Source organism: Saccopteryx leptura, chromosome 6, assembly GCF_036850995.1.
Source record: "Saccopteryx leptura isolate mSacLep1 chromosome 6, mSacLep1_pri_phased_curated, whole genome shotgun sequence".
Classification (NCBI taxonomy): domain Eukaryota; kingdom Metazoa; phylum Chordata; class Mammalia; order Chiroptera; family Emballonuridae; genus Saccopteryx; species Saccopteryx leptura.
This window is the reverse complement of record NC_089508.1, coordinates 133,849,027-133,874,190: the sequence shown is the minus strand read 5'-3', so window position 1 is coordinate 133,874,190 and position 25,164 is coordinate 133,849,027. Positions and strand designations below refer to the sequence as shown.

Below are 25,164 nucleotides of genomic sequence, written 5' to 3'. Positions count from 1 at the left end.
GCCCACAAATAGACTCACAAATACAGTCAACTGATCTTCGTTCGACAAAGGAGCAAAGGCACAGTAGAGCAAAGTTAGTCTTTTCAACAAATGGCACTGAAACAACTGGACATCCACATGCAACAAACAAATAAATGAATCTAGATACATGGTGATGGTTTTTTAGCTATGACACCAGACACAATATATAATAGTTGACCAGTGGTGGCGCAGTAGATAGAGCATCAACCTGGAACGCTGAGGTTGCCAGTTTGAAACCCTGGGCTTGCCTGGTTAAGGTACATATGGGAGTTGCTTCCTGCTCCTCCCCCTTCTCTCTCTCCCCTAAAATTTTTTTTTTAATTTTATTTATTTGTTTATTTTTTTACAGTGACAGAGAGTGAGTCAGAGAGAGGGATAGACAGGGACAGACAGACAGGAATGGAGAGAGATGAGAAGTATCAATCATTAGTTTTTCGTTGCACATTGCGACATCTTAGTTGTTCATTGATTGCTTTCTCATGTGTGCCTTGACAGTGGGCCTTCAGCAGACTGAGTAACCCCTTGCTGGAGCCAGCGACCTTGGGTTCAAGCTGGTGGGCTTTTGCTCTAACCAGATGAGCCCGCGCTCAAGCTGGCGACCTCGGGGTCTCGAACCTGGGTCCTTTGCATCCCAGTCCGACGCTCTATCCACTGCGCCACCGTGGTCAGGCTCCCCTCTCTAAAATTAATAAAGTCTTTAAAAAATATGTAATAGTAATAACTGATGAGCTGAATTTCATTAAAATGAAAAATTTCTGCTGTAAGAAAGACAAAGTCAAGAGAATGAGAAGACAAGCCACAGACCAGGAGAGAATATTTGCAAAAGGTATATCCAAGAAAGGAATTTTATCCAAAATACAGTGTGTCAATAAAGTCATGGTGCACTTATGACCGGTCACAGGAAAGCAACAAAAGACGATAGAAATGTGAAATCTACACCTAATAAAAGGAAAACCCTTCCAGTTTCTTTAAGATGGTGTGGCACCATGTGCACATGCACAGATGATGATGAGGCACCGTGTATACAGCGAAGCAGCCCACGGCCATGCCAGGCAAGATGTGGAAGGTACAGAGGAAAGTTCAGTGTGTTCTGTGGCTCGCTAAATTCGAATCCGTGACCAAAGTGCAATGTGAATATTGGCGCGTTTATAACGAAGCGCCACCACATAGGAATAACATTACTCGGTGGGATAAGCAGTTGAAGGAAACTGGCAGTTTGGTGGAGAAACCCCCTTCTGGTAGGCCATCAGTCAGTGACGAGTCTGTAGAGGCTATACGGGATAGCTACCTAAGGAGCCCTAAAGAATCTGTGTGTGAGCCCACATCGAACTGCACTGAATAGGTATGAAACTGGGAGAGTTTTCCTTTTACTTGGTGCAGATTTCACATTTCTATCGTCTTTTGTTGCTTTCCTGTGACCGGTCAAAAGTGCACCATGACTTTACGGGCACACTGTATATTGTGTTTTTTTTTTCCTGTATTTTTCTGAAGCCAGAAACGGGGAGAGACAGTCAGACAGACTCCCGCATGCGCCCGACCAGGATCCACCCGGCATGCCCACCAGGGGGCGATGCTCTGCCCCTCCGGGGCGTCGCTCTGTTGAGACCAGAGCCACTCTAGCGCCTGGGGCAGAGGCCAAGGAGCCATCCCCAGCGCCCGGGCCAACTTTGCTCCAATGGAGCCTCGGCTGCGGGAGGGGAAGAGAGAGACAGAGAGGAAGGAGAGGGGGAGGGGTGGAGAAGCAGATGGGCGCTTCTCCTGTGTGCCCTGGCCCGGGACTTCTGCATGCAGGCCAACGCTCTACCACTGAGCCAACCGGCCAAAGCCTGTATATTGGTTTTTGTTCACATATGTATTAGATACTAGAAAAATACTAATAAAATCTGAAAATAAGTTGAATGGTGTGGGTGACAATAAAAGTGGAAATAATACTTCTTAAAGTACTTGTTACACTGTTTATACTTTGCAATAGTACAAATTTATTACTCTGTCAAGAAATTATGTCTTTAGAAAATGGACAATGCTATTTAAAGGTGAAAACCTTTCCCAACCCCAATGACTAGAGTGCTTGATAAGTACAGACATGCAATAAACACTTTCTAAATGAATTAATGCCTCATTGCCTGAGAACTTTGATTAAAATGCTGGTTCCCTTCTTCTTTACCAACCTAATCTTGATTATCTATAGAATCCATGTCCAAACTCTCCAAGATTTTCTTTCCATGTCACACAATAAATAGGCTCTTTTTATGAGCGCCTGTTGGGAGGTTCTAGCAGGGAGCACAGCTACTCATATACCCTTGACCGAAGAACAGTCCTCCTTTACTTTCTTTGAGAGGGAAGCACCTGGAGAGGCAAGGGAGGAAGGGGACAGCCAGATCATCTGAATGAACTCTGGTAATCAATGGGGTGATAGATGCTGCATCCCAGGCAGGCCCTTTTAAAACAAAACAGTCATCCAAATCCAAGGCAAGGCAGTCCTCTTTTTTGTCTTAATGCCTGTGTCTTACATAGAGATGACAATCAATGCTTATTTCCTGAATAAATACATGCATTCAATTGTATAGTATTTAAAAATCACATATAATACAATCCTTGCTTTTTTGCACTACAGTGAGAGTTTACTGTGACAATTAAAAAGTAAATTCAATTCTAGAAAAAGACTAAATTCATTTCAAAAAAAATTTAAATTTCAGTCTTGAATTATTATATTACTTTTGTCCTTTGTTTAAAGTAAATTACAAAATACATGTATGACTAGTTTAAATCACATATAAAATTTCATTATAAAACAGAGGGTGCACTTAAATACTTTATTAAAATATATGCAAACTAGAGTTTAGGAGGTAAACTCTATAATATAATAATTCAAGGACCTGTCACTCCCTAAGTGAAGTTTCTAAGGGGTTCATAACTTGGGGCATGACAGGATATTTTTTCCAAGTTGATAAGGCACCATCACCACAAGAGACATTACTTGGTCTTTTTTTATTATTATTTTGGAAGTAACAAATATTGAGTGTACAACTTTGACCTATCTTCAGGGTCTCCTACAATCCAATGATAGCAGTTCATATGCAGTAGAAGTCACTATATCACTGAGCTTTGTGGCCCAGCATTCCCAATCATAACTTTAGTATCCATGATATAGGGAAGCTCCATGGAGCTTCTCACAAGGACTAACAGAACAATGACAGTGCAGACCCCTATGTCCTCTTCTAAAATAACTATAGCAGGTCCTCAAATAATGTCATTTAATTCAGCATCATTTCATTATAATGCTGGGGGGGAAAAAATCTGATCCCCGTAAGGTGTGGAGTTTGTTTGTTCTCCTCATGTCTGCATATATTTTTTCTAGGTACTCAAGTTTCCTTCCACATCTCAAGGATGTGCATGCATGCTGGCTAATTAGCATGTCCACAATGTTCAGTCTGAATGGGGGGGTAGTGAGCTCTGCAATAGAAGGGTGGGTTCCCACTTAGCGCCCTGAGTTGCTAGGATAGACTCTGGCCACCTGTGACCCTAGACTGGTATAAGCGGGTTAGGAAATAATTATACCTTATTTGTTTTCATTAATATTCCTTAAATGTATGTAGAGCTTCAATGTTTAAAACTAGAAGTGTTTTGGGTCTTTGTTTAGAAGTTGGTTATGTTTCTGAGACCAGAAATATGCCATTGGAATTCAAGTCTTATATCAATTAGCCTATGTTAAACCTGGTTTTGCTGTAAGTCATTTCAATTATAGTTGTAGTTTCCAAAAATCCATCTATGCTGTTAACTGACTACTTACTATATTCTAATTTTTAGAAACAACTTCTGGCTTGCTGCCTAATCATACATGGGAGATCTGGTGACTATGTAGTATCAACTTCCCATCAGGAGCTGCATACATAGCCATAAGGGTTGGGCATGAGCAGTAGCTAGCAATCTATTATAAAATAAATATGGTATACGAGATACTGAGTTCGCCCAGGTCCAGAATAAGCTGCACCAATTCCTGTTGCATTCCTCCTCCACCTCAATCTGTGCCTAAGCCCACCTGTGGAGTTCCCTATGACCAGTTACTGAAGAAGAAAAAAACTCGAGCCTGTTTTGCAGATATTTCTGCACAACATGCTGGTACCACCCAAAAGTGGACTGCTCTACTCGGAGGTAACCCCAAAAGAAAGTGGTGAAGGAAAATCCTCCTAGGAAACGGAACTTCAAGTTGTACATCTGATTATCCATTTTGCCTGAATTGAGAAATGGTCAAAATTATTGATCTACACAGATTCATGAGCAGTTACTAATGGTTTGGTTGAATGGTGAGGAACTTAAGGTAAAAGGATTAGAAAACTGGTAATAAAGAAGTCTGGGAACAGGTCTGTAAATGAATCTCTTTCAGAATGGAGAGAGACTTTGAAGATATCTGCATCCCATATGAATGTCCATATGCATGCCCAAAAGGTATCCACTGTAGAGGAGACTTTTAATAATCAGGTAAACAAAATGACATGCTCTTTGAGTGTCAAACTCTTTTCCCAGCCATCCCTGTGCTTGTTCAATGAACCCATAACTGAAGTGGCCACAGTGGCAGAGATGGAGAATACACGGATTTAATGCTAATGTTACTGCTGGGCAACTAATCTGCCAACAGCATAGAACAACAATGAGTCTTATTTATGGCACCATTCCTTAAATAAGCAAGAACTACTATATATTTTATTTGTAAAAATAGTCAACAATGTTTTATTCCACTAGTCAAGCAGCACAGATTTCATTTAACTAAAGGTGAATGGACTGTTTCAGGACTCAAGATATGACTTTAAAAATGGCCTAAAAACTAAGATTTCCCATGCATCTATTGAGTAGACTGCTCCTTGATACTTAATAGCTTTACAACTAAATTAATTTAGCTGCGATCAGAAGTCTTACTTTCTTAAAAGACCAAAAGTCTCTCCTCAACATTATCAGAAAAAAGTCACTAAAAATTACCTTTTCATGTCACCAAACTATAATTTAGGTCCCACAATGTTAAGAATTGCTGACAAAACAAATTCACCTGGAATAATACAACTGACCATTTTTCTAACTACCCTCCTTCTCATCTTTTACCTAATAATCATGGTTGCTCATGATAATTAACAATTACTTATTAACAGCCAGGCACTGTTCAAGAATTTTATTATATATCAATCCATTCATTCCTCAAAACTAGCCCATGATATAAGTCCTATTATTGTCTTCATTTTATAAATGGAAAAACTGAGGCAAAAAGGGATTAAATAATTTTCCCAAGAAGTAGTAGATCACAGACATGAAACTGAGGTAGTCTGGCTCCACACTGTCAACTTCTATAGACCTCTGTTGAGAGCTTTGAGCACTAGCTTGCCAAAATCTCATAAAGACACTTAAGCAGGTACTATTATTATCCTCATTTAACAGTCAAGAAACTAAAATTTGCCTAAAATCAGACAACTAATAAAATCAGGATTATTTTATTTAGTTTGCCTTTTTCTAAAAACCAATTTCTTAACTAGTAAGATATAGTGCCCCTCTCTTTATAATAATATCAATGAATCCAGAAACCATCAGATAAGTCAGATCAAATTTCTCATTAAACAAAAGATCAAATAGGAGTAAGATACATCATGGTATTAACTTAAAAGGTTACACCTTCAGAAATATGAACTATGAGTTTATTTCAGCCAAAGTATTTCCAATTACCAAGAAAGACATAAAATGTATTACTTACTGAGAGAAAACATTCTAAATAAAATAGTTTAACATAAAGACAAAATAAATAAGTATAATGTTAACTTTGCCTCCCATATGCACTGAGCAGTGAACATAAACGCACCTGCAAGGAGGTAAGACCATGGAGTCTTTCATAAGCACAGATCCAGAAAGCAGGATGTACCAACATCTGGCAATAGTTTCTGAGCTGTTTAAATAAATAAATATATGAGTAAATAAACACACATTCACATGTATATGGATTCAGTGTGAAATACATAACATGAAATATATCTTAATATTGCAGCTCATTGAAAATTAAGTAACAAATGATGTTTACATAGAAAAACCTATAATCGTTATATTTAGACTTCAGAGTGTATGTTTATTAGCTTTAGCTTATTGTATCATTAACTTCACAGTCTTCATTTTTGTGTACTATATCATCACATCTGATGAAGATTAACTTAAATATTGTATTATATCTGCATATTAGAGATTCTGTTTCTGGTAACTTTAATGTATACTGAAAACAATATTATTTGGAATTCAAAAATTTACCAATGTTGTATCTTCACTTTCAACTAAATTTGGATCATAATGATCCACTTATTTCTTTTCAATGTTGTTCTGAAAGACACAAAAATATGCCTACCCAGTCTCTCATTTTATATGTTTGAGAGATAAAATAAAGGATTATGAGTGGACTTGTCTGTCAGCATTTTAGTTCAGCTAAATCTCCAGTGAAAACCCAGAATCTTGTTAGATGTTAGTTCATAATCTAAACTAATCTTTCTCTCAAATATCTTTATCGGACCTAAGGCTTCAATCACTAAAATGCTTTAGCACCTTCATCAAAAATACACTGTTCATTGGTGTTTCCTTTTATTTTTCTAAAGATTTTTATTTATTTATTTTAAAAGATTTTATTTATTCATTTTAGAGAGGGGAGAGAGAGAGAGAGAAAGAGAGAGAATGGGGAGGAGCAGGAAGCATCAACTCCCATATATGCCCTGACCGAGCAAGCCAACAGCTTCAAACTGGTGACCTCAGAGTCAGGCTATTTATTTTTTAGAGATGAGAGAGAGAGAGAGGGGGAGAGAGAGGGAGGGAGATGTACAAACATAATGAGATAACAAAATGAAATGGACATTAGATTCTAATGTTGGAATCTCCTAAATTTGAGTGAGGTTTTAAGAATTGTATTCCTAAGAATATTAACAGGAATGAGTCAAGAAAGGCATAAAATGACATGAACAAAATGTTCAATGACACTATTATTCACAATAGTAAAAAACTGGAGGCCCTGGCTGGCTGGCTCAGTAGATAGAGCCTTGGTCCAGTATGCAGATGTCCCAGGTTCCATCCCCCATCAGCACACATGAGAAGCGACCATCTGTTTCCCCTCCCTCTCCCTCTTCCCCTCTCTCAGCCCGTGGCTCAACTGGTTAAAGTGCCGGCCCCAAACACTGAGGATAGCTCAGTTGGTCCGAGAGTTGGTCTTAGGTGCTGAGGACAGCTCAGTTGATTGGAGCATTGGCCCCAGATGGGGGTTGCCAGGTGGATTCCAGTTGGGGTGCATGCAAGAGTCTATCTCTCCTCCACTCACTTAAAAAAAAGAATTAAAAAAACTGGAAACAACTTAAATATCTGTTAACAGGATCTATGAATTGTGTTTTCACATGACTGTATACTATAAAGTAGAAAAAAAGAATGCAAAACACATAAAAGAATTTCAGACATCTGTGAAGTAAAAAATGTCTTACCAAAGATTTTTATCTGACATTCAAAAAAAAGCAAAATTATGGCAAGAAAAGTCAGAACCTTTCCAAGAAAACTGACTAGAGCCTTCTGGAGAGCTGACATGTTCTGTATGTTCACACAGGTAGGAGTCACACGGCTGTATATGTTTATTAACCTTTGTCGCACTGCACATCTTTTGTGTGCTATATGCCTGCTGTATTTCATAGTCTTTCAATATATTTCAATCTGCTCCACAGAATATCTCCAGAATGAAATGAACTTCAAAGCTAAAAGTCAAAATTTAAACATTAAAGCAATTAACTTAAGCAAATTAAGGAAAATACTTACCAAAAAAGAATTTGATTGCCACTGTATCTCTCATAGCGTGCTCTTGCAGACATTAATCTAAAATATTTTAAAAAGTAAAAATTTTAAAGATTTTACTTTAAATTTTGTTTTATTTTATTTTTTTTATTTTATTTATTCATTTTAGAGAGGAGAGAGAGAGAGAGAGAGAGAGAGGAGAGAGGAGCTGGAAGCATCAACTCCCATATGTGCCTTGACCAGGCAAGCCCAGGGTTTCGAACCAGCGACCTCAGCATTCCAGGTCGACGCTTTATCCACTGCGCCACCACAGGTCAGGCTAAATTTTGTTTTAAAAATTCTGTTATGGACACCTCAACAGAAAATGATCAGCTCTACCACTAAATTTTCTACTAAAATACAAGAATTTAGAAATATATACATTAAATGTAATATTTTCAAAAACAATCAGACACTAAATGGCAACAAGTAAAATACTTTTATGTGTATTCTATAACCTGTAAAATAATGTTCCTTTTCATTATGAAAAAATATGCATTTGTTTGATTCAAACAATTCTTATGTGAAGAAGTCACTGGCAGAGACAAACACAAACACAAAAATCTGTTGAATATATAAATTTGCTTATATTTAAAAAATAATCTTAGTATCACTAGACGTTCTAATTTTCAGTTTTCTTTTTACTTGACACACACTAACATCTGAATTATGTTACACAGAAAACAGAAAGTGATAAATTCCAAAGAATTGATTAGCAATCTGGTCCATATCCCAAAACTTAAAGAACTAGAGAAAGGGATGGATAAGCTGGGCATGGAAAGAAAACACATTTTGGCCCTGGCCGGTTGGCTCAGCCGTAGAGCGTTGGCCTGGCGTGCAGGAGTCCTGGGTTCGATTCCCGGCCAGGGCACACAGGAGAGGCGCCCATCTCCTTCTCCACCCCTCCCCCTCTCCTTCCTCTGTCTCTCTCTTCCCCTCCCGCAGCCGAGGCTCCACTGGAGCAAAGATGGTCCGGGCGCTGGGGATGGCTCTGTGGCCTCTGCCTCAGGCGCTAGAATGGCTCTGGATGCAACAGAGCGATGCCCCAGATGGGCAGAGCATCATCCCCTGGTGGACATGCCGGGTGGATCCCGGTCGGGCACATGCAGGAGTCTGTCTGACTGCCTCCCCGTTTCCAGCTTCAGAAAAATGAAAAAAAACAACAACAACACATTTTAATTAAATGTTATGCAAAGTTGCAATAGTTAGTGCTTTACAGCACTCAAAAGTGTTTTTATACATACAGGATGGGGAAAAGACCGGTTTACAGTTGTTTGTATGGTAAATAATACAATATTAATATAAGAATAAACTGTGTTTCTTGTACTCACAACTGTAAGTCTACTTTTGACCCACTCAGTAAAATCATAAAGACATTAGGTAGAAGGAGAGAAAACTCATTTTACAAGAACAGAAAAATGAGATTCATAAAGTTTATGGATCTTGACCACAAGAGCTTATACCAAATCAAGAATCCTGCTTCTTCTGCTTAATATACACTAAATCCATACCAGGCCCATTTTAAGCATTTCACATATTGTAGTAAATATCAATAGGAATTACAAAAAGAAAAGTTTTGTGTTCATGGACTATCAACATACTGAGCGCTGTGTTTTGCTTCACATAGTTACAGTTGACCCTTAAACAATATGGGTTTGAAATGAGCAGGTTCACATATATGTGTATTTTTTTCAGTAAGTACTGTAAATGTATTTCTCTTCCTTATGATTCTTTTTTTTTATTTATCTATTTTTTAAAGATTTTATTTATTCCTTTTAGAGAGAGGAGACAGAGAGAGAAGGGAGGGAGGAGCAGAAAGCATCAACTCCCATATGTGCCTTGACCAGGGAAGCCCGGGGTTTCGAACCAGCGACCTTAGTGTTCCAGGTCGACACTTTTACCCACTGTCCCACTGCAGGTCAGGCTTCCTTATGATTCTTCAATAACATTTTCTTTTCTCTAGCTTACTTCATTATAAGAATACAGTATATAATACATATATCATATAAAATATGTGTTGATAGAATGCTTATGTTATTAGTAGGGCTACCGATCAACAGCAGGTGATTAGTACATAGTTATATTTTGGGAAAGTCAAAAGAATATGGGATTCCCATGGTTAAAAACCACAAATTCCTTATACTTATCCCACAAAAAGCCCCTAAAAGATTTGGCCCCTGCAACTATCCACCTAAACTCATCTGGTGAGCTCCACAGCACAGGCTCTTAAGCAAGCATCGCACTTACCTAAGCTGATGTTCCCTGAGGTTAGATAGTATTTCCATTCCATGAAGATAAGAATAAATAGTGTTTAAGTCCTAAAGGAAAGAAAATACTTTAGATTATTTTAAACATACTTTTAAAAATATGACATCCCACAATTCTGATTTTAAGCAAACAACCACTTATGATAGAACTGTGAACTATGGAAGAGTCATAAAATCTCTGAATCATAAGATCTGAAAAGGTAGAAAGAACTCTCTCAACCCCTCCTCAGCATGGCTGATGGCCTGTACTCAAACAATGACAAAAATTACAATTATTTCATATGAAAGTCTATTTCATTTCTGAATAGATGTAACCTTTCTTCTTCAGCGACCTCCAAGTACAGTGTGTGTCCGTAAAGTCATGGTGCACTTTTGACCGGTCACAGGAAAGCAACAAAAGACGATAGAAATGTGAAATCTGCACCAAGTAAAAGGAAAACTCTCCCAGTTTCATACCTATTCTGTGCAGTTCGATGTGGGCTCACACACAGATTTTTTAGGCTCCTTAGGTAGCTATCCCATATAGTCTCTACAGACTCGTCACTGACTGATGGCCTACCAGAATGGGGTTTCTCCACCAAACTGCCAGTTTCCTTCAACTGCTTATCCCACCGAGTAATGTTATTCCTATGTGGTGGCGCTTCGTTATAAATGTGCCGATTTTCACGTTGCACTTTGGTCACGGATTCAAAGTTAGCAAGCCACAGAACACACTGAACTTTCCTCTGTACCATCCACATTTCGACTGGCATGGCCGTGGGCTGCTCCGCTGTATACACGGAGTTACGTCATCATCTGTGCATGCGCACATGCTGCCACATCATCCTACAGAAACTGGGAGGGTTTTCCTTTTATTTGGTGTAGATTTCACATTTCTATAGTCTTTTGTTGCTTTCCTGTGACTGGTCAAAACTGCACCATGACTTTACGGACACACTGTGTTTGAAAGTTATATCGTTTTTTGAATCTTACTGTCGTCCCCCCCCCCCCACCCCCCACCGACTGCACAGTCTCAGCATTTGCAGGTTCTCTATCTTTAAGCATCTTGGCTGACCGCCCCTGGAGATGACCTGATCTGTCAATACTCCTCTTAAAATATGACTTTCTAAGAAATCTTCTTCTGAAGGGACTCAAAGTGATATTAATGTACCACCTAGGTGCAGTGGTCGGCAAACTCATTAGTCAACAGAGCCAAATATCAACAGTACAACGATTGAAATTTCTTTTGAGAGCCAAATTCTTTAAACTTAAACTATATAGGTAGGTACATTGTTATTAACTTAATTAGGGTGGAGTACCGTTTGTGGAAGAGCCACAAGGGGCTAAAGAGCCACATGTGGCTCGCAAGCCGGTTTGCTAAGGACCTAGACTAGACAAACAAGATGCCCAATGAGACAATCCTACTGTTCACTCTCCGAAAGAGAGTTCGGGAATCTTTCTCTAGCCTTCATTCAGATAACTAAGTATTTAAAACACCAGTATGATACAGTATAACCACCCAAGAGAAGTGGTACAGCAAAAGGAGAATGTGGGAGCAGTCAACATTACGGACAGAAAGAGGCATTCTGCCACGGATGCTATGTAGAATGTTGGTATACAGGGATTATAACCAGTTTAAATTATCTACATAAAATGTACTTCCTTATTCTCTTATAAGGAATAATGCCTTAAGACCAGGGTAGACTGCTCTCACACACTGCTTTCCTGCTTTGATACGCAACTGGACAAGAGAATTATCAGATGAAAGAAGAAAAAGAAAAGACACCTAAGACAACTTGCTTTTTTCAACAGGGTAGTAAAACAACATAGAAGAGAAACAGCAATAATTTTTATTCCAAAAATTACAACTGCCAATTAACTGTGATGGATTCAAAGACCATACATACCTCTGCTAAATCCTTACTAAGATGAGAGTGATAAATCTTTTTAAGTATTTTTTAAAGGATGAATAGATTCAAATAGGAAACCACAGCAAATGAGAAAGGACTATAAAATACTAAAAGCAGATAGAGTAGCTGGTATGGTAAAGTGTATTTCCCAAGATGGCTACAAAGATGACATTTCTTATCCCATAAGTTCTTTTGAAATGAGACGTTACCACTCTCCCATTAAAAATTGGAACCTATGTGCCCTCCCCATGGATCTGGGTGGTCCTCTGATTTTTTCAGAGCAAAAGAATGTGGCAGAAGTGAGAGTGTATAACTTCTAAGACTCAAGTACCCTGAGACCACCAATGTTGTGAGAAAGCCCAAGCTGACCTCACTGACAGAGAATGGCCAAATGAAACAGCACCAAGCACCAGAATGTAAATGAACTCCTTCTTAGATGAATCCAGCGATAAAACCAAGAGAAGGATCTCAGTCAAACATTCATGGGGCAAAAGACCCAACCTCCTATCCAAAATCTTCTGAACTGAGGTAATAAATAGAGTCCTGGCAAAAGTCTGGCTCACAGGGCTTACTGAGCCTGGAAACCCATCTAATAGTGTCTCTCCACTCCCCCACCCAAGTTTATAATTAGAATTTATATTAACCTCCCAAGTTGGAATGACCCCCACAATGGGCCTATGTACTAAAAGCTGTCATAGTGGAAAAAGTCAAGTGAAAACTTATGAAATTACCTCACTCCTCAGGATAAAATAGTAAATAAAATAATACGGTTTCCAGAGTGTCATCGGTAAAGAATAAAATCATTCAGGGTGACGCAGAAAGCAGATGGATGCTAGAAAATGACTATAGATTGCCATAGATTTAACCAAATTCTAGCCTTGTCCACAGCTGCAGCCCCAGATATTAATACCATGCTGGAACTGATTATTTCAGCTTCAGGTATTGATTTGGTGAATGCATTTTTTTTCCATCCCAATTACAAGAGAGGATCAGAAACAATTTGCATTCATGTGGGACAATATTATCTTACTTTTTTTTGCATTAGGACTATTTTAACACTTGCTCTCTATCATAATATAATCTGAAGACGTCTAGACCTTCTGACCCATTACATAGTTGATTTGCTGATTAAACAGAATGAACAAGAGAATGAGCAAGAGGTGGCTAGTACCCTACAGTTTTTGGTAACAGATTCAGAAAGTGGGAGGTAAACTGTATGAGGACTCAAAGACCTGCCACTTTAATGTTTTTTAGGGGTGCAGTGGTCAGAGGCATTAAAGGACATACCCTCCAAAGTAAAAGACAAATAGTTGAAACTTCAGCTTTAGGTAAAGATGGAATAAGATGGACTAAATTTACTCTCCACCTTAAACAACTAAAAATCAAAACCATATACCATATTTTTCACTCCATAAGACACACACACCCCCTCCAAAAGTGGAGGGGAAAATGCCCGTGTGTCTTTTGGAGCGAAAATTATGGTATTTTATTAAATATTTTAACACACCATTTGGTTCAGAATATTTTTTTTCTTATTTTCCCCTTTAAAACCCTAGGTGTGTCTATGGTCAGGTGCGTCTTATGGAGTGAAAAATATGGTATATGAAACAATCAAGAGACTAAGACCTCAGGAAACAAAACAGAGAAAGCAGAGAGGGGGGAACATAAGGTGATTGATTTACATGATTATCAGTCCTTACTGGGGGTACCACCTTTGAGTTGAGGAAAGAAGCTGACAGTCTGGGGAGCGGGTGGCTAGAGTGTGCAGAGCAGGAGAGAAAGAGAGCGTGCGCGTGCTAGCTCAACACAGAGAGGAAGTATGTTCTGGAAACGTACAGAGGTTCTTATTTGAGTCTTAAGTTTAATACTGCTCATCTCATGCATGTGAAGAAATATCTGAAGTCAAGGACAGAACCACTGGAAAAGATAGAGTAGTGATCCGCAAACAGGACTGATTTTGTCTCATGGGTGACAGAGCAATGTCTGTCACATTTTGGGCTGTCATGATTTGTGGGGGGGGGGGGAGAATTGCTACTAGTATCAAGTGACTAGAAGTCAGAAATGCTAATAAACATTCTAAAATGCTCAGGACTAGGTCCTAGACTCTAAGATTTAATAGGCCAAATGTCAACAGTACTGAGGTTTAAACACCCTGATTTTAGTGAACAGTACCCAAAACTCAAACAGTAACAGAAAGAGTTCCAGTTCCCATCAGGCAAAGTGAAATATCTTACAAATCACAGTGCATTTAGGAGAATACTCAGGAAGATTTGGACTCAGTATTGAGGCAAAATTAACCATAGACTAGATGCTACTCTTGAGGTGCTACATAACAACTTAAAGAAAAAAAAATGTCTAAAAGAATAAAATGTTTTGCTCTGCAGGAGCCCCCTGGTCAAGGCACATATGAGAAAGCAATCAATGAACAACTAAGGTGTCACAACAAAGAATTGATGCTTCTTATCTCTCTCCCTTCCTGTCTGTCTGTTCCTATGTGTCCCTCTGTCTCTGTCACACACACACACAAAAAAATCTCAAAAAAATATATATTCCATATGTTCACATGAAACATATTCCATATGCTCTGGAAGACAAAGAAAAGATTAAAAATAGAAACAGTTTTTAAAACCTCAGAGATGAAAACTGTAATACCTGAGAAGGAAAATATTGGACGGGATGAAAAGCACATTAGACATTGCAGGTAATTAATCCTGCAAAATGGCAGTAAAGAGCTAAAACCACCACACCTGAAACCCAGACCTTGATTTCTAAGTAACATTTCCTTAAAGGAAACCAGGGTTCCTTGGATAAATGGCTGATTTCAGTATTAGGGCAAGGAAAAGTACAAGCCTATAACATTCTTTTGTGCTAGAAAGGTATTGCTTAAAGACTAATGGGGTCATGTCAAAAGGACATAGAAGCTGACTCTGAAAGGGCTCACACTAGCTATATTTGGGGCAATCAAATAAAAACAATAATGACAATATTAAAAATACAAAAATAATCCTTGAATCACAGTGATATTTTTAAAGAGGGAGAAAGTAAGGTGGGGAAAGTTCTTCTATACAAAATCCCAGCCAATAAATGTATAATGAATATACAATTTAAAAATTATCACTTTGTAACAGCAAAGTAATAATTTAGGCAAGGATCATCAATGCACACTAAAGCTAAAACACTGGTGGAAATAATGATAACCACACATTCTCAAAGTATCATTTTCAGAATCAGTTACAGCTTATAGCACTGCACCTTCACACCAGAGAGATACAGGAGATCACAATTAGCATCCCCAATAATAGCAAGAACTGACAATAGGTGTTTTCCGATGGGAGGAGATAGGAAGTACGGAACACCTCCACGTACTTTCTCAAGAAAATAATTTAACCTGAATGTTAACATGAGAAACCAGATGAATCCAAATTATGGTAATTCTAGAAGACAAGTAGCCAGACCCTTCAAAAAGCCATGTTCACAAAAGGAAGAAAAACGAGGACTATTCTAGATTAAAAGAGACTAAAGAGATATGACAATGAATGTAATGTACCTTGACTGGATCCTGGAGTGAAAAGCAAAAAATGGTAAGAAACATCCTGGAGACAGTGGTGAGGGGTTGAAGTGTCATCAGGTCTGCAATTTTCAAATAGTTTAGAAAAATAAAGTACATGCTAGAGAGACAATATAAGGTAAATATGGCAAAAGTCTTCCAATGTTTCAGTAAGTTTTAATTTTTTTAAAAATACAAAGATAAAGGGTGGGAAACATGACTATTTCCTGCTTTCTCCAAGTGAGGACCTCATTTAAAATTGAAGAAAAAACAAAGAGCTTTCCAGACAAGAAAAAGCTGAAGGATTTTGTTACCATCACACCAGTATTATGAGAAATGTTAAAGAGCCTACTTTAAGAAGAAAAAGGAGAAAGAAGAGAAAACAAAAATAGAAGAACATAGTTAAAAGAATAAAATAGCAATTAATATGTACCTGTCAATAATCACTTTAAATGTAAATGGCAATCCAAAGACAAAGGTTAGCTAAACAAATAAGAAAGCAAGACTTACATATATGCTGTCTACAAGAGACCCACCTCCAGAATGAAAGATACATACAAATGAAAAAGATATCTCATGCAAACTGAAATGAAAATAAAGCTGAGTAGCAATACTTGTATCTAACAAAATCAATTTCAAACAAAGGCTATAGACACAAAGGATACAATACAATGATAAAGGAAGCAATCCAACAAGAGGACATAATCCTTGTAAACCTTTATGGACTCAACACAGAAGCACTTAAATATATAAAACAAATCTTGATGAACATAAAGGGAGAGAGTGACAGATACAGCTACTGTAGGAGATTTTAACACTCCACTGACATCAGTGAATAGATCTTCCAGACAGAAAATCAACAAGGAAACAGCAGCCTTAAATGACACATCAGATCAGATGGATCTGACTGATATCTTCAGAGCATTTCATCCCAAAGCAGCAAAATACAAATTAAAGTGCACATGAAACATTTTCTACAACAGACCATGTTAGTACACAAAACAAGTCTTGATAAATTTAAGTTTTAAATAACTTCAAGCATCTTTTCTGACCATAATGGTATGAAACTAGAAATCAATCAGAAAAAAAAAAATAACCCAAAATACACAAAGACAGGGAGGCTAAATAACAATGAGATCAAGAAAGAAATCAAGATACCTTTAAACAAATAAAAATGAAAAAAACAAAAACCCAAAAATCAATGGGACACAGCAAAAGCAGTCCTAAGAGAGAAATTCATATCATTACAGGCCTACCTCAAAAATCAAGAAAAATTTCAAATAAATCTAACTTTACACTTAAAGGGACTAGAAAAAGAGCAACAAACAAAGCCCAAAGTGACTAGAAGAAGATAATCAAGATCAAAGGAGAAATGAATAGAATCTTAAAAACAAACAAACAAACAAAAAACAATACAAAAGATCAATGAAACCAAGAGCTGGTTCACTGAAAAGATAACAAGATTGACAAACCTTTAACCAAACTCATCAAACAACAACAAAGAAAAACAAAAACAAAAAAGGGAGGACCTAAATAAATAAAATAAAAAAATGAAACAGGAGAAGTAACAACTGATACCATAGAAAAAGAATTGTAAGAAAATAGCATGAACAGCTACCAACAAATTGGACAATCTGGACACAGTGGATAAATTCCTAGAAACAAACAATCTTCCAGAAGTGAATCAGGAAGAATCAGAAAACCTGAATAGATGGACTACAACTAATGAAACAGAAACAAGTCAAAAAATCCCCAACAAACAGAAGTCCTGGACATGATGGTTGCAAAGATGAATTTTACTTAAAACATACAAAGAATTAACACCTAGCCTTCTTAAAACTATTCCAGAAAATTCAAGAGAGGAGATTCCCAAGCTAATTTTATGAGGGCTGCATTATCCTAGTTCCAAAGCCGGAAAAAGGCACTACAAAGAAAGAAAATTATAAGCCAATATTCCCAACAACCATAAATGCTAAATCCTCAACAAAATACTGGCAAACCGGATCCAGCAATCCATTAAAAAGATCATGAACCATAATCAAGTAAGATTTATCCTGAGATGCAAAGTTGATACAATATCCACAAATGAATAAATGTGATACAACATGTAAAATGAAGGATAAAAATCACACGATCATCAATAGATGCCAAAAAAGCATTTGATAAAATCCAGCACCCATTTATAATAAAAAACTATCAGCAAAACAGGAAAAGAGAAAACATACCTCAATGTAATAAAGGCCATATATGTGCAAACCCACAGCCACATCGTATCAATGGGCAAAAACTGAAAGTGTTTCCTTAAGTTTGGGAATAAGACAGGGATGTCTGCTTTTGCCAATCTTATTCAACATAGTACTGGAAGTCCTAGTCACAGCAATAAGACAACAAAAAGACATAAAATGCATCCAAATTGGAAAGGAAGAAGTAAAACTGTTATTATTTGCAGATGACATGATACTGTACATAGAGAACCCTAAAGATTCTACCAAAAAACTACTAGAACTGACAAATTCAGTAAAGTAGCAGGATATAAAATATATATCCAAAAACCAGTTGCATTTCCATACACCAATAATGGAACTTTCAAAATGGAACACTAAGAAAATAATCCCATTTACAACTGCATCAAATAAAATAAAATACCTAGAATTCAATTTAACCAAGGATATAAAAGACTGTACTTGGAAATAAGAAGACACTAAAGAAGACAAAAATAAGTGGAAGCATACACAGTGTTCATGGATAGAAAGAATTAACATCATTAAAATGCCCATACTATTCAAAGAAATCTATAGATTTAACATAAATCCTGTCAAGATACCAATGGCATATTTCACAAAACTACAACATTCCAAATACTTATATGGAACCACAAAAGACTCCAAACAGCCACAGCAATCTTAAGAACAACCAAGTGGGAGAAATCATGGTCCCTGATATCAACCTGTATCAGCAATTTTCGAAGAGTGTGCCGCATGAATTTCTAAAACGTGCAATAACTGATTATTTAATCAGGGGCACTAACCTCTTTTCTCTTAGATTGTTAATTTTTTTTAATTTTCTTAATGTTAATTTTATTGATTTTAGAGAAAGGAAGGGAAGGAGAGAGATAGGGAGAGAGAGAGAGAGGAAAGGAGAGAGACAGGAAACATCCATCTGTTCCTGTATGTGCTCTGATGGAGATCAAACCAGCAACCTCTGCACTTCGGTACAATGCTCCAACCAACTGAGTTATCTGGCCAGGGCTAGATTGTTAAATTAAAAAATGACAACATCCAACACAGTAACAGTCATCCAGTGTGAATGAATCAAAATTGTACCTGTTTTTTTGTCAGATAGGCAATACATATTTTTTTGGTATGCCACTGATTTTTAGTAATTAGTACATGTGTGCCATGAGATGAAAAAGGTTTAAAATCGCTGAATTATACAACAAGGCCATAGAAATCAGAACAGCATGGTACTGGCATAAAAACAAATATAAATATAGATCATGAAAGCAAATAGAAAGCCTAGAAATAAATCCATGCCTTCATGATCAATTAATATTTGACAGAGGAGGCAAGAACATACAATGGAATATAAAGACAGTCTATTAAATAAGTGGCATTGGGAAAATTGGACAGTTATGTGCCAAAATTGAAATAGACCACCTTCTAACACTATTTACAAGAATAAATGGATTAAAGACTAAAATGTTAGCCTCACATAACCATAGAAATCCTAGAAGAAAACATAGGCAGTAAAACCTCAGATATTTCTCACAGCAAGACTTTTTCTATGTCTCCTCCGACAAGGGAAGCAAAAGAAAAAATAAACAAATGGAACTACATCAAACTAAAAAACTTTTTGCACAATAAAGGAAACAATCAACAAAATTAAGGTAACCCACTGAACTAAAGAACATATTCCAGCCTGACCAGGCGGTGGTGTAGTGGATAGAACGTCGGACTGGGATGCAGAGGACCCAGGTTCGAGACCCCGAGGTCACCAGCTTGAGCGCGGGCTCATCTGGTTTGAGCAAAAGCCCACCAGCTTGAACCCAAGGTTGCTGGCCCCAGTAAGGGCCTACTCGGTCTGCTGAAGGCCTGCGGTCAAGGCACATATGAGAAAGCAATCAATGAACAACTAAGGTGTTGCAACGCGCAATGAAAAACTAATGATTGATGCTTCATTCACATCTCTCTCCGTTCCTGTCTGTCTGTCCCTGTCTATCCCTCTCTCTGACTCACTCTCTGTCTCTGTAAAAAACAACAACAACAACAAACAAACAAAAAAACAATAAAAAGGCTTTTCTCTGAGTTTTGGTGACCTTAAAAAAAAAAAAAAAAGAACATATTCCACCAATGATACATCTGGTAAGGAGTTAATAACCAAAATCTATAAAGAACTTATACAACTCAACACCAAAAAACAAACAATCCAATTATAAAATGGGAAAAGGACCTGAATAGACATTTCTCCAAAGGACATAGAGATGGCCAACAGACATGAAAAGATGCTCAATGCCACTAATCATCAGAGAAATACTATTTAAAACCACAATGAGGTATCACCTCACACTTGTCAGAATGGCTATCATGAATATATCAAAATTGGCGATGATATGGGGAAAAGAGAACCTTAGTGCACTAATGATGGGAATGCAGATTGGTACAACATTGTGGAAAGCAGTATGGAATTACCTTAAAAAATTAAAAATGGAACTGCCTTATGATCCAGCAATCCCACTTCTGGGAATAGATTCAAAGAAACCAATACACTGCTTTGAAAGCATAAACGCACCCCTATGTTCACAGTGGTATTATTCACAATAGACCTAATTTGAAAGCAGTGCAAGTGCCCATGAGTAGATGAGTGGATAAGCTGTGGAATACTACTCAGCCGTAAAAAAGAAGGAAATCTTACCTTTTGCAACAGCATGGAAGTACCTGGAGTGTTATGCTAAGTGACATGAGCTAGTCAGACAAAGACAAGTACCATATGATTTCATTCGTATGTAGAATCTAAAGAACAAAACGACTAACAAAAATATTTACCACACAAATATTAGGCAATTTCCCTCAAAAACAGTATTATTCTACTCTGCCTCAGAGTCATTTAAGGAGCTCTTAAATAATCCAAACTCCACTTGGCATCTGTGACACTCATAAACCCCTCTAAAAAAATCTACTGTGATGAAGTCTTCTCCTTTTATATAGTTAAATGCTTTTAAGAAGCAAAACTAGTGTAGGCTACTATCTTCTGAAAACAAGTTTAAGTTGTAAACAGAACAGTATAAGACTGTTTTCATCTGACAGTCCAAGGACTGGCACTGGTCTGCTGGCAATTTTGTGCCAGCCGATGAAAGTGTTAACCACCATATAGAGTCTATAATCACTGGTCCATAATCTTCATACAACATCAGGGTGGTTAACTTTTTTGTTGACCGGCATTATCATGGTATTACTGACTGGGAGAGGTAAGGGGGGTTCTGGAGTGCTAGTATCATGATTTGGTGGTAGCTAAACAGCTGTAAAAATTCCTAGGGTACGTGGATTTTACTGTACAGTGTATATGTATTACAGTCAATTTCAAAGTTAAAACAAAAAGTCTGGTAGAAGGCAGATACTCCCACTCCAATCAGTCTCTATCTCACTATCTCCTATGATACTGCCTTATCTTGCACCTAAACTACTGAATTTGTTGCCTATAACCAGGACCATGTCTCCTGGTTTCTCTGTTATCCTGATAAAATCATTAACAGTTTTATCTTTCACGCATAAAAGTATCTTGGTTTGGACAAATGTTATGTGTTCATCCTACCTATAAACCCCCCTGCCTCTAGTCCAGTCCGTATATCTTCAACAATGCCAACAGATTAAACTTTGTTTCTTTTATTTTTTCTAAGTGAAGAAGAGGGGAGACAGTGAGACAGACTCTTGTATGTGTTCTGACAGGAATCCACCCAGCAACCTCCACTACCTCCCCACATACTAGCCAGTGTTTTACAACTATTTTTCATTATCACACCCCTACTGAAGAGCATTTGTAGACATTTTTTCCCAGTTTCCACTCCATTCTCAATTATTTTTCACTCGTCCCTAAAAAAGGTTTGTCCCTTTGGAGATGACATCACCCCCATTGGGAACGCATGTTTTAGATTTAAAGATTGGCTTCTCATTCTACAATGTACCTGGCTTGCCACCATTAGTGCCTTTGCTCCTGTTGTTTTCTGCATGGAATGGCCTTCATTCTGGATATCACTCAGCTATTCATGATATTTAAGAATTAATTTAATACTTCTCCAAGAAGCCTTTCCTTTCCCCATTTGCAGTCCCAAAGTCCCCTACCCATACCTTTGTCACTAATAACCTTAACATTTTACTAATGTTTTCATGTCTGTCTCCCAAGTCACTGAAGAATAGGAACCATGTCCAGTTTCTTACAACCTTGGCTTTTATTGTGCCTGACATATCATTTGTTAAATAGATAGATAGCAGTGTTATCATCTGGGTGAGGTAACCATACATTGCAGCTTACTTGAGATGGCCCTTTTTAAAACTGTTATTCTAGCATAAATATTAATAGTATCTTTTATTCCTCAAAATGATTTATATGCTAACTTATATTACTAACCTATCAGGCAGGGGAAATAATTAAATTCTGAGCAAGAGTAGATAGAACACGATCAGACTTGAGTATTATTAGGCCTCTCTAGCAATAATGACAATAAGTAAAATGACTAAAGCAAAAAATTCATGGGTCAAATAATAAAAAAGAGCCTGAACTGGGGTAGTAGAGCTGGAAAGAAAGTGGTAGAGATATTCAGGACGTAAAATCAACAAAGTTTAGTGATCAGCATAGAAAAAGACAACAGTGAAATCAAGAGTTTCTGGATTGAGTAACTGGGGCAGTCACCAGCAGAATACTGAGGAAAAATTACAATGGCTTCAATTTAGGACTGCTGATTGAAGAATCTAGAGTTAATTTAGTGGTTAGATATATGGATCTGAAGCACAGAAAGGGGGTAAGATGAATTATACTGCCCTAGGTGTCAGCCTATAAAAATTAACTGAAGTCACATGTTGACTCAGATGTAAAAAATCAGCAGTTCTAATGAATAGAAAGTAGAATCTTTCTGACATAAGCAGTTTACAAAATTAATTCTGAATTTTGCTTTAACATATTTATTGATCACTTGATACATGCAAAATATGGTATTAAGCATTCAAAAAGGGAATTACACCATGAGAGAGATAAGGAGTTCCAAGGAAAAAAAGAAAGTGTGCATAGAGAAAATGGTATTGAATAAATGAGTTTACTGAGTTGAGAAATTAATTCAAGGTCTCAATTTTGAAATGAAAACCTTAGCAGCTTTTGTTGTTTTACAGCCCTTAAACTTCCCACAGAATATTTAAATCTAAAATTTTCCACCAAAAAAAAACCCCAGCCTGACCAGGCGGTGGCGCAGTGGATGGAGCGTCGGACTGGGATGCTGAGACTCCGGGTTCGAGACCCCGAGGTTGCCAGCTTGAGCATGGGCTTATCTGGTTTGAGCAGGGGCTCACCAGCTTGGACCCAAGGTCGCTGGCTTGAGCAAGGGGTTACTTGGTCTGCTGAGGGCCTGCCGTCAAGGAACATATGGGGGAGCAGTCAATGAGCAACTAAGGTGTCACAATGCACAATGAGAAACTAATGATTGATGCTTCTCATCTCTCCGTTCCTGTCTGTCTGTTCCTATCTATTCCTCTCTCTCTAAAAAAATCAAACAAACAAAAAACAAACCCCCAAAACCCCACCAAAGAAACACTTTGCATCTGGCCAGGGGTGGCACAGTGGGTAGTGTCAACCTGGAGCTCCAAAACTCTAGGTCACCTGTTTGATCCTGCCCATTTGAGAAGCAATCATAACAGATGCATAACTAAAGTGGAGCAATGAGTTCATACTCCACTCTCTCCTGCCACTTCTCAAAAATAAACAAATAAACAAACAAGAAAAAGAAAAGGAAAATCTTTGCAAAGTTGAAAAGGAAATCAGAGAACTAACTGAAAACAGGCAATGTGCTGTGGAGGCTGAAGCTGTAAAGTAAAAGGGCCAGAAAAGGAAAAACTGTTAGAACACAGTTCTAAATGGCACACTTTACGACACGTTTTCACGTTCAGTGTCTGGCTCACTAGGATTATGTTTGAGTTGACAGTTTCACATAAGGACAACAGATGGTTCAAAATAAAGGAACCATTAATTTTGTCCTAGAAACAGAACAGTTCTTTATTTATTAATGATATGATACAAACATCTGATTACTAGATTTTAAGACACTGATTCTTATCTATTTTTTTCTTACAGTTCTTTGCATTAGAATTTTTTTCTCTTAATTCTTTGCACTAGGTAGTTAAGAAACTATAAGCTGAATGAATGAATTGTATCTTCTTCTATTACACTTTATTCACCTGGCTTCCAGGACACTACCTTCTCTTGGTTTTTCTTCTACTGCACTGTTTACTTTCATTCACTGCTCTTTGCTGGTTTCTGCTCTTTTCCCGTTTGTAATGACCAGGTGCCCCAGGCACTGTCTTTGGTCCTCTTCTATTCTTTAGGTACACTCACTACCTCGGTAATTCCGTCCAGCCTCATGACATTAAGTAATATCTATAAGCTAACGACCATAAAATTTCTACCTCCAGTCAAGATTTCTCTTTAAGAATATAAATTTGTATACCCAACCCCTTCTTCAACATTTCTAATAGACATTTCAAACACAACACATTCAAAACTGAGTTTCTGTTCTGATCTTTCCCTCGGAAACCTCCTCTTTAAACAGCTTTCTCCATCGACCTGATGGCAATTCAAACTCACTTTGATGGTAATTCCAATACTCCAGTTATTCAGGCCAAAAACCTGAAACCATGCTCAATTCTTCTCTTTCTCTTAAAGCACATATCTAACCCCTGAGTAAATTATGTTGGCTAACTCATCAAAATATTTCCATAATTGATTACTTCACACCACCTGCATTACAATCACTTTGAGTTATGATCATCTCATCCTTGCTTTAACGTGATAGCTTCTTATCTGATGTCCCTGCTTCTTTCTATACTTGCACCCATACAGTCTATTTCCAACCCAGCAAGCAGTCAAGGAACTCTTTAAAAAAGTATGGTAATATCACTTTTCTGCTTAAAACTTTTGGCATTCCCCTCTATCACCCAAAATAAAAGTCAAAGAATTTACAATAATTTTGAAAGTGTTACATGCTATGCCTCATCTTATAGAGCCACCATCACCTCCCTGACTTCATTTCTTATCACTTTCACCCTTGTTCACTCTTCTACGCTTGCTATGCCTTGAATGCACCACACGTGTTCTCCTCTTAGGGCTTCTGCAATGACAATTCTCTCTACTTGGAAAGCTTTCTCCATATGGCCCCAAGGCTAACTCCATCACTTGCATCAAACCTTTAATTAAAAGTCATCTCTAGCAGCATCAGCCCAGCGTGTGGAAGTCCCACCCGGGGCACACAGGAGAAGCGCCCATCCGCTTCTCCACCCTTCCTCCTCTCCTTTCTCTCTCTCTCACTCTTTCTTCCCCTCCCGCAGCCAAGGCTCCATTGGAGCAAAGTTGGCCCGGATGCTGA

The 25,164-nt window shown here is 37.8% G+C and overlaps 1 protein-coding gene across 8 annotated transcripts in view; it reads right to left on the bottom strand.

Moving 5' to 3' along the window:
* The window catches only part of RAPGEF6 (Rap guanine nucleotide exchange factor 6), a 228,159-nt gene that overhangs the window by 195,166 nt on the left and 7,829 nt on the right, over nt 1–25,164 (bottom strand). For 7 of the 8 annotated variants that reach the window (XM_066343384.1, XM_066343389.1, XM_066343387.1 and 4 more), the window contains exons 2-4: nt 10,090–10,160; nt 7,828–7,884; nt 5,861–5,944 (exon numbers count right to left, since the gene is read on the bottom strand). In XM_066343384.1, coding sequence (XP_066199481.1) covers nt 5,861–5,944; nt 7,828–7,884; nt 10,090–10,160 — 212 coding nt within the window. The remainder of the gene's footprint in view (nt 1–5,860; nt 5,945–7,827; nt 7,885–10,089; nt 10,161–25,164) is intronic. The other variant, XM_066343386.1, reaches the window with a different exon arrangement.